General features: G+C 33.7%; 1 protein-coding gene across 1 annotated transcript; it reads right to left on the bottom strand.

Moving 5' to 3' along the window:
- Positions 1-5,210: 5,210 nt before the first annotated feature.
- On the bottom strand, positions 5,211-10,255 carry LOC114730930 (homeobox protein SBH1-like). Its single transcript, XM_028918037.1, has 4 exons — positions 9,922-10,255; positions 9,323-9,572; positions 5,925-6,169; positions 5,211-5,646 (listed from the first exon to the last, which is right to left on the bottom strand). The coding sequence occupies exons 1-4, from the start codon at positions 10,222-10,224 to the stop codon at positions 5,455-5,457; spliced, it is 990 nt and encodes a 329-aa protein (XP_028773870.1). The 5' UTR covers positions 10,225-10,255; the 3' UTR covers positions 5,211-5,454.
- Between the last annotated feature and the right edge of the window lie 1,210 nt (positions 10,256-11,465).

Below are 11,465 nucleotides of genomic sequence, written 5' to 3'. Positions count from 1 at the left end.
ACGTACGATGATGAAGACCAATGACATTAGGTGAACGGGAACGGAAGGTGAACATTGACAATGCCCTTGGTCGGAGCTCCGTCTCCATTGGTGTCAAAGTTCATGGTCGTTGTTAAAAAATTAAACCTACAAGAGAATGACCAAGAAGTTTGAACTCTGAAGGCTTCTCAAATTGAAAGGGCAAGGCGGTCATTACAAAAATTTATTGGGGGATCATTTGGTCAAGTAAATTTGCTTTTCCTAAATACCCAAAATGGCCTCTATATGGAACAAAACAAACCTTCCTGCCATCACTTTGACGGACAGAAGTTTTCTTGAGAACCCAATCTCCTGCGCATCAATTAATGACCCTATAATCCAATAACATGTAAGATTATTTATAAGTAAGAAGTTATGAGTTTAATTATGTTCTGTAACAACATGCTATTAGTGTTTTTCGTGCGTCAATAATTGATTGTTTTGGTCATATCATATTATCCATCATGTTCAGATGGAGTTTAAGTTTGAACCGGTATTAACACGCTTATTTGTAGGCACGTATTTAAATTGTATAAATTATAAAAAAAAAAGTATACATATGTCACCTGCCATCAAAAAGCATGTATGTGTTAACATGTGGATTATTAAAAAGAAAACAATATATTGATATAACGTCTATGAAATTCATGTTGACCAAAAAAAAAAGTTGTGAAATTCAATTCAATAATATAGAAAAACCACACAAACAAAAGGAGACCTAATATATCAACTTGTCAAATTTAATCAATAACCTTTAGTTAATGCATATGCGCACAAATGCAAGCATTTCAAAAATTGGCAAAGAGAGAGAGGTTGAGAAATCGTAAAAAGAAGCAATTCTTCTTAACCTATTAACCCTACTCTTTTTTCTTTTTTCCAACAACCTGTTAACCCTAAAATCTATATACTCTCCTGTTTCTATTGATTATATCAGAGAGTGAGTATTTTTTTTGGACATATTTATAAATCATGTCATTATTATATGAATATATAATATTATTCCTTTATTTATAGTATATAGATTTTGTTCTCATGAGGTATAGTGGATATTAAATAAGGAAAAAATTAAAAATTTAGTAAATTTTAAGATAAAATTAATGAAATTTAAAAGTTTTTATTAATTTCATTAAAACATATTAGAAAGGACTTACAAACAAAATTAGAAGAATAACTAATAAATAGGTTAGAGATACACTTGATACATTCAGAAAAAGATAAAATAACTATAAGAAAGCTTACTCCCCTTCGTACTTGACAAAAGATATTTGAACATTTTTTATTATTCTCATTAAAATGTTTTATAAAATTTAATAAAGTATTTATGAATTATTTCTAAGAAATAAGAATGCTTACATATCTAATTGGTTTGTTTTGAGGCCCTTAACTAATTTTAAGCATATTTTTTTAATCTGTATAATCTGATCAAAAGTGTTTTATAAATTGAAATGGAAGGAGTACTATTTATCCGTCACATGAAAGTTGGTCAAATTTCTTTCAATTACGTATAAAATTATAAATAACGTGAGACACACATATATTTAGCAAAAAGACCAAGGGAAAGGGGAAAAAAGAATTGAGAATCACACAAATAAGGAAATTAAACCCAAAAAAAAAATCTTTGATGTGCTACACACGTTAAGTGCCACGACGCTTTAATTACCATTGTCCAATTTATGGAAGAGTGATGTCCACTAATTAATTCAACTATTCATAAATGAAGAGGTGTAATAATAAGAAGAAAAACACTAAAGTCAAGTTACTTATATTCATTATATTAAGTTTTCTAATCACACGTATTCATGTGTTAATTTTTAACTCATTTTGATTTATAATTAAATACTAATATTTTAAAAATAAGACACAGGATCATATGTGATTAGAAAAAATGATTTAATAAATATGAAAAACTTAATATAAGTATTGTCCCGATAGGAAATATTCCATAAAATGTTTAATTAATTTTCAGCAAGAAAGAAGCGGGGCACAAAATCTAGAAGCTGCAGGGCACTAATACATCAAGAAAGCAGACGTAATCATATCACATATGCATACAATACATGTATGCCAACATTTGTATATTTATCCTTTTCAAATATTCCAAAATAACCCAAAAAATTTAGGGGGATTTTTTTTTTGGGGTTATACACATCTATTATCTTGTTAGAGGCAATTATATTTGAAGCACTGTTAGATACTAAATTATAGACACATTTTTCAAAGGGAGGAATTCGAATTCCTCATTGGTTATGGGAAAGTCAATTGTTTGTGATTAAAAATTAATATTATCATATGCTTATTAATGGCTAATTTTTAAGGAGTTCTCTTTTTTTTTTTTTTTTGCTAAAGCATAGGTATCCTTTTATTGGAGGCAATCCTATTCGAGACATGTCGGGCACTAAATGTGGACACCTCTTCCAGCAAGAATTCAAACCTTGATTCATTATATTATCAGGGACTAGTCCTTTCTGCTATACCCAATCTATGTTGGTTAAGATGGAGTTCTCACACCAACTTGTGCTCGTTACAACGACTAGAAAAAATATTTATTTATAGCCCAATCTCTTTCTGTATGGTCCCATAAATAGTTTGAGTAAAGGCCTATGATTCAGCCCATTCAATCCTTGGTCCATCTTTATCCAGGACTCTGAAGTCTTAATGTGGGCTGGAGTTTGTTGGGGTTTTACCATAGTATTTCCAGACTCTTAATTGTGTTTTTTTCAACAAAAAAAAAGAAGTTATGGTTGAGAAAACTAAGAAAAAGCGTAGTGATGATTACTACTCAGCGTCTTGGTGAAGACCAAGTAGATATATTCAGACATACATTTATATTAATAGCAACTACTCACTATTAAAATATACTACTCTGATTCCATTTATAAGTGACTTCCAGCATGCTTCACACAGATAAAAAAAAAACCTTAAACTTTATTAACTTTCATGTAAAATTTAACAACTTTTCAACTTTGTTCGTATTTAATATATATTATACTTCATGTAAATAAAGTCAACATAATAATAAATAAGAAGTAAAATTATACATTCAAACAAAAAATTTCTCTTAATATCTCATAAATAAGACTAAAAAATATCTTTTCTCTCTGCCTTATAAATAGGACCAGAGGAGTATCCTTTACTTCGTTTTATTTTAACATCTTTCGTTCAACTGAAAGAACTCAAGCACTCATGATAGTCAAGGAGATAGAACATGCAACCTCATGTTTAAGTAACCTAATGAAGTGTTTAGTCTCTCTGGTATATATTATAAATGCAATTTATTTTTCACACTGTATCTTTGCCAGAGATAGCTGGTCAAAAAAAAAAATCTTTGCTGGCGATAAAATTTAGTTGGCACAAAAAAATTAATTACGTCCTTTTTGGAGTTTTTGCTTCTTCTTTTTTCCTCTTACGCTGTTATATTAAGAATAATATTGGTTCATAGTTTACAAATCTTTTGTTTTTTAATAAACAAAATATGCCTGATTGTCGTAGAGGCACGAAATAAGGAAGGGAGAATGACAAAAGCCCACCATGAAAGAAATTTATTCTTTTTAACGTTTGTTTAGGTGGAAAGAAAATGAGGTAGAAAATCTCAGGAGAAAGAAGTTTTACCCTATTTGAGTGAAGAAGGGGAAATGAGAGGAAGGAAAAGTGAAACAGAAAATGAGATAGGTTTTACATCCATTTTAAATAATCATGAAGTAATTTAGAACAAACAGAAGACAACATCCACACATGCAGGTTGCATATAATTTTGATCCCACTTCAATTGCCTTGTTTTTGACACCTCATCAACTTATCTCATGTGCTACCTAGAATTGTTTTAGTCAAAATGGACCTGACTTAACAGTCGAGCAAACAATTCTATTAAAAAATAAATGTGAGAGTACCATTTTAAACGTGTTGGAAGTAAAATTACACCTTGAATCTTTGAATAATTTTATTATATAAAATGAAGATCACAAGACCCAATAAATAGAACACGATGGCTTCAATTATGTAACTATTCTCTTTGTTTGCGTGCTATTTTCATTCCAAAAAAAAAAAAAGATTAGTTATAATGTTTAAAAATTGTATAACTTTTCAAAACTATCCTGATATAACTAATTGGAGTGCAAAAAAGAGATGAAAAAACCATTATCTAGCCAAAACATTGACAGAGACAATAATAACTTTTGAAATGGGTTACATATATTTTACTAAATAATGCACAAGATCTTGCGTTAAAAAAAAAAAAAAAAGAACTAACATATGATGAATCACTTTTTGGTGGGATCAGTTTTCTAAAGAGCAAGGAGAGAAGAGATGAAGAAGAAAGTTCAGCACAATGTCTACAAAACTTATGTCTTATTTTTCTTTAAGTTTAATTCGCCTCTGCATATTATCTTATAGGATTTAAATTAGGTTGATCAGCAAATTTTTTTTAAGATATAATAAAAAAACGTTAAATATAGATTAGACCGCCAATACTCAATAACTTTAAGACAATGAGAGTTTAATATAGTTGTTTGTATTATGTGCAAGTAGAATGATAATAAAAGGGGTATATATATATATATATATATATCACGAAATGATATGTATTACAGCAATACCAAGTTAAAAGTTACAACTATATTTTACTAGTTCGCGAACCAACGTAACTTAAATAACTAAAAATTATTTAATTATTTTTCCATGATGAGTCTTGCCTTTTTAACAGGTAGAGTTCCTTTACGATACACAACTTTGTTCACCGCAAATTTCCACACATTTCCATAAACCTCAATGAAAACCAAAGAGACATAACTTGGTAAACTTTAGTATTGTGTGTTAAACCGCTCGATATATAAGTGTTTGGATAAAAACTAAACCATGATTTCAAAAATATTTTTACAGTTTACAAAATAAATATGTAAAGGAGTTTATACCGTTTTACAGAAAAGTGCTTCTCCAAAAACCCCCATAATCCTTTATAGATATATCAATTTTTTTTGGACTGATTGTAGATATATTAATTTACATACGGAAACAACCCTTTCGTATAAATTTATTAATTTAATAAAGTTACATAAACATGACTTTTCAAATAAACACAACTCTTCCAACAACAAAAAATATTCCGAGTTTCCAACGTTTACGATGTGGTCATCAGTGTGGGAAACAAAGCTAATTGAACATAGACGTTCCAGCAAACCTCAAGGACCATATTTGACTATATAACACTAATAACATCATCACATCTGGCGACAAAAATATATTAAGAGCTGTTCGGATTTACACAGATTGCTTCGCAGCCTGTTCAGTTTCTACACACAATAATTAATACAATTAATCATACTCGAAGGTTTTAAGCGTGGAATAATGACCTTAAATTTGACATTACAATACACAGATTCTCATACGTACCTGACTTAACATACGTACATATGTAGGCATTGCCGATATTACTACATATATTTAGATCATTGGATAGGGATTGCCAAGAACAGTGTCCATGTAATAATGGTGATGAGGATGAGAAGGATCCACCACCATGAATTGCATATCCTCCGATGGTTTCCAATGACGCTTCCTTTGATTAATGAACCAATTGTTTATTTGCTTCTGATCCAGTCCTGTTGATTCTGCCAGCGCCAGCTTCTGCGACTCCTGTTCATTATTATGCATTATTCAGTTGAACTTTCAGAATTGATCTTAACAAGTCACCAAGCGGGGTATTAATGATATACTTTATCCAATGAACAAGAGATGAAATTGAAAGTCTGGGTGTATATATATTAATGGGTACCTGGGTACCTAGGTAGGATGGGAGGCCCTACCCAAAAGCTAACTATCGAGGTGAGAGAACCAACCCCTTAAATTACTTCTCAAAAAACTTAATTTCCCCTATAGTGTAATTAGGCACAATGAAGAGGAATGATACGTACAGATGGGTAAGGCCATTTATAGTGTCTGCTCCACCAGTCCAGAAGTTGTTGCCTTGCTTCTTTAGGAAGCTTCCCTTTCTTCCTCTTCTTCATGAATTCCTGCTTCAGACTGCCCAGGTATCCGCTGTATTTGCGAAGAAGTTGGCCTTTCAATTCTTGATCATCTGCCAGCGGATCGATCAGATTCTTTGGCACATCCATGTCTTCTTCTGATGATCCATTCCGATCACTAGCCTCACCACAAGCTGATAGTACAAAACAAGATTGTCATAACTCATCAGCAAACAGTCAGAGAGTTTCAAATATGTTTCAAGTTATTAAAGGCCTACAAGAAAGTACCACTCATGGGCTTCTTGGCTTATAGAATTATCAAAGCTTTCATCACAAACATGGAAAAATTCACTTGTCTCCCAACAACTCAAACTTATCAAAGGATTAGCTTCACAACACACACACACACACACACCCAATAATTACCCAGAATAGAGACAGCTGCAGGTTGCAAGTTACAACCCAGTAACAACCTTAAAATATCGCCAAGCAAATCCAAAACACGTCAAGGTGACAAATGAACACAAGGCCACATATTTGCATGCTCACGCATACAAAGGTAGCGACTCCCACGTTGAAAAGTCTGTTCTTCACATTCTCATTCCAATATCCCAAAGGAAGCTTTTTCAAGTGAAGTGAGGTTTGTTGGAGAATCTAGACGCACTAGTTCTTAGTATCTAGTAAGGAAATGTCACTTGAATGTAGGCTCATGAACATGTGACGAAGATTCCAAAACCAACCTACACTCTCCTCATTGGTATGCGGGAATAGCATAGAGAACACCAATAAAGCAATGTATATATGATTAAATGAAAAGCCAGAACACAAGTTCACAATCACTAACAAATTTGAGACAATAAAAGTACAAGTTGTTAATTATCACGATGCTGAAGTTAGTAAAAGAAATCTACGTCTATGAAACCCTACTTCTTGAGCTAGCTGATTAATTACTAAACCCAGATTTTTTTTTCCTCTTTTTTTTTTTTTTTTGTAGACAGGCCTTTATTTCTTCAACGCAGAAAAAGTTAGGGAAGGAAGGATATGTGTCCTTCACAAAATTAACTAACGAAGGGTACTTTATCAATAATTAAACTCAGAAACTCAGTAATTATTGAGGCCTAGAGGGAGCTTGTATCTATGCAGATACTTCAGCTTGGGGAGACCTATAATTATGTAAAATTAAAAAAAAAAAAAAAAAAAAAAAACAGGCCGTAACTATTTTACTTGCTCAATCAAATTCATGAAATATATAGATATAGATATAGATATAAATATAATTAGCTCAATCTTAATGACATCATAATCAGCATAATTTTGACAATTGGGTCCCAACTCCCAAGTGGCTGAAAAGTTATCTGTGATTAGCTATGGATGACCAAGTCGTCAAGAAATTAAATTAAAGTAGTTTCAGACAGCAGCTCAAAAAATCTGTGCAGTTGTTATAATAGATAATTTAATTTAATTATGTGAAGTTGCATCACAGATCAAGGAACTACTAAATAAGATACCCTCTGATCTAATGCTGGTCAAATTTGTTTGGTAGATAAATGATTATGCGAAGATTTTTGTATACTTTTCATATGGCTCACAAAGTAGACACACTTGTACTTTTTGGACCATGCACAGTGGAAAAAAGATGTATTGTTTTATATCTAATTATAATTATGCAATGCAATTATGCAATAAACCTATTCATCATTCACGTTAAACAGTAATACAGCAGCAAAATTTGACTCCGACTGATTGATGGATGCATTAACATTGAGGACTCTGATCAGTATAAGCATAATCATATAGATATGACACTGAGAGAAGATTAGAAGTTAGAAAACTAACTAGAAACCTAATTAGGCCATACAACTGCAAATTCTATATTTATCAATCAATCAATCAATTACCAATATAAATAAATAGAGTGAAACCAGTATGGTTTTTCAAGTTTTATCAATCCATAAAAGAAAATGATGGTCCCACATGAGAAAAATTAGTATGAGACCTTTATAAACCAATAATATTATTGTTGAACTTCCATTGCTCATTAAATTATTTATATCCCCAACAAATAAGTTCAGTCCCAAAAAGTTCTTTGTATCAGTAGGAGTATATTACTGCATAATTATTTTCACTCTGCTTCAGTCTTATTGTGGGAAGCTAAAGAGGAGTTAATATTAATAAATAATTTATACGCATATTTCTTTGTTAAATGGGAACAAAAATACATTTCTTCAAGACATAATTATTCGTCTTTTAACCTGAATAACACCTGCACCTGCTCAAATGGCTTCAGGTCACTGTGTAACCGTTCTTTATCTCTGCATTTTACATTTCCAATGATCTAGAGAACTGTGTCCACAGCCAACCTCGCAATTGCTATTACTGGGCATAATGTCTGGAAGAAACCCTAGCTTCTTAGAAAACCTAAAGCCACAGTCCCAGATGTCCCCAAGCCCTGTCTCTGGTTTCTTTTTTCGAGTTCTTTCATTATATGAAAGAATCAAAAACCACCAATCCCGAACCTCTCAGTAAATAATCATCGAACAGGAAAATACATAGGCAGAGGGATGATTATTAAAGCGATATTAAGATTTATGTCAATATCAACTTATAAGCCACGCATGAAATGTAAAGAACTTATAACCAAGACAACGACAAAAGATCATTCAATGCACAAACATCGAGAAAGAGAATCAGAGGGCAGAGCCATTTATGTACCAATCCATCTACGCCTTGGCAGAAATTACACGACTTGGGCATAAGATCCTTGCGAGTATTTCAAACTTCGTCATGATGAGAAAAGACTATATTACATGTTAAAACTCAGAAGGAAACCGGAAATAATTGAAACACTGATAAAAGATCACATTTGCAAATTAGTTTTCTCACGATGACATCGAAAACCTTAATCCTCCGAACCAAGACATGCATGGTCATGCAATTAATCAAAGAACAAAAACCCCAATGAAGAGATAAAAGACTGATTGCAACCGAGCATGACTTCTAAGTATATTATGTAGTAGAAGTCTAAAAGTTTAGCAAGACCTAGCTTTATCGATCTGAAGTAAAACCAGAAACCGAGTTCAAAGATTTTAAGGCCAGGCCGAACAAATGTTCTATAACTGGGCTCATGAAACAAAACAAACTTATTATGTTGAACCATAAACAGAAAAGGTTAATTTTCACTACAAACCCATTCACATGGGGAGGAAATTTTGTTGGCTGCGGAAAAAAAATCTGCTTGTCGTATTAAACATCCATAAAAACTAAAGAAAAGGGCATCAAACTGTGAGCTTTGAGATCCAAAAGCATGTTTGAGAGAGAGAGAGAGAGAGAGAGAGAGAGTTAATCACCGAAGTCTGAAGAAGAAGAAATAGTGAGAGCTTTGAACTGAGACTCGATGGTGTGAAGGAAGTGCATAGCTTCCCTGAAGGGTTTGGAGAGTTCTTGCTCATACTTGGTAAGCATCTCACAATATGCCTCCATAAACTGATCCAGTGCCGGATCTTCTCCGATACACCCCGAACCGCCGCCGGCTGCCATTGTCAACGCAGAAGCACATGCTTCCTCCAACCTCGCCACCGCTTCCGGCGGCGCTCCAACCTGCCAGAGTTTTTAGTATTTTCCACAGAAAATGATACGTCAAAACTGGCTCAAGATGAGATTTAATAATCAATTCCGCTTCCAAGTGTTCCACAACCAATTATTTTCTATTAAAAATTAAAAATTCCATCATAACTTTTCACCAACAGGATAATAATTATTAACGAAACGAGCAGATCCGAAGTTGTAAAAGCAAGCGAATGTACAAGGACTAATAAATAAACATCATTTCGCATCAATGGATGTCTATTTTGCTTCCTTCTTTACTTTTGTCACCGTTTAGGTTAAGGGGCATGAAAAGGAGAGTCAAAATTAAGATATTTCTTTATGTTTGTTTCATCTTTCTAACCTTTTGGCAATTAACGTAGGCAGACAAAAGACGATGATAGTGAGGATGAGCCATGATCTTTGCTTTAGCAGCAGAACAAGAAGAAGAGCTAGCGTTGTTGTTGTTGTTGTTGTCCATGAAAAAGGAGACTAACCCAGAACTGTTGTGGTTTTGGGGTTGATGATTAGAAGTATTAGTGCAAGAAGAAGGCAGAGGAAGGAAAGGAGTACTGTGCGTGAGAGCATTATTCATAGGATTAGGACTGAAGGGAATTTGATGGGAAACATTATGACAAGTAGTCACAAAAGGCATCATCATCATCATTGGATGAGATGAAGCACACAACCCACTACTACTACTATTGTTATTGTTACTGCTCTCCCCAAAACCCATCACATATGAAGTCCCATTAGAACCACCTTCTTCCATTCTCTCCAGATCTCTCTCTCTCGATCTCTACCTCGCTCCCACGTTCAATATAAATAAAATCTTCTTCTTCTCTAGATCCCTTGTTCTCTACTATGTAATATGGATTATATATATAGCTAACTCTTAACACACACCCATGAACAATACTTTTTGTTTCTCAGTCTATCTCCCTCATGGTAACGTAATATAGGTCTATCTCCCGGGTTTTGTGGGACAAATTTCCGGCTTTTCACAGGGAAAGCCTGAGAGATTTGCTTTGTTGAACAGGTGCGTTAATTTTACTGTTTTAGTAGTATTATCTCTCTGTGTGTGGCTCACAGGACAATAAATTGCAGAGAGAAAGAAAGGGTAAGTGGGAGTTGCAGCAGAAGACCCGCGGGGTATAGACTAGAGAGAGAAAGAGAGAAGGGAGATTATTAAACTTGAGTAAGAAGAAGAAGGGAAGAGAGAAGAAGGAAGAAGGGATTTTTGGTGGTGTGAATAGTGCCTGAGAGACTGTTGAGCACACGAAGCTTTATTGCCTTCCCAATGAAAAACTCTCTCCCTCTTTTCTTGCACTAAACTGATCACACTGCCATGGCTACTGCCAACAAAAGCAGGAGAGATAGAGGGGGGGTGGGGGACGAACGATCAAATCGAGGATGTTCCAACAAGTCACCTATTTGGCTAATACTCCACGATGATGGATGCTCAGGCCATGGGTTTTCGGAATACGAAATCGCCTTGCTGTATTGTTTTGTTTTCAATAAATAATAAACAAATTACGCTCCAAAATACTGAAGTATATCAATAATGTAAATATTCTATATGAACAAGAATATACGTATTATATTGTTAAGCATAAATTTAGATTTTGTCATATCTCTCCCGTTCTGCTACACTTTTATTGGCAGCCCCTCGTTCAATATTCTCTCACACTTTCCGGGTTCTCTCTTCCTCTTTAGTCATTTCAGGAAGCCTTGGTGGTGGCTTGTTCCCTCCCTCTCTCAGATAGCCTAAAAGAAAAAAAATACTGCTTCGCCCTCCTGCAACTGATGGATCTGTCTTGTTAATAGAGAGAATAATCTCACTTCTTCTCTTGTAGTACTGTTCACGGGGCATTCATAATTGCGGGTCTCTGTAATTCTTTTATTGTT

This window comes from Neltuma alba, unplaced genomic scaffold (assembly GCF_004799145.2).
Source record: "Neltuma alba isolate B1F8T4 unplaced genomic scaffold, ASM479914v2 tig00012783_pilon, whole genome shotgun sequence".
Lineage (NCBI taxonomy): Eukaryota > Viridiplantae > Streptophyta > Magnoliopsida > Fabales > Fabaceae > Neltuma > Neltuma alba.
This window is presented reverse-complemented; position numbering and strand designations above follow the sequence as displayed.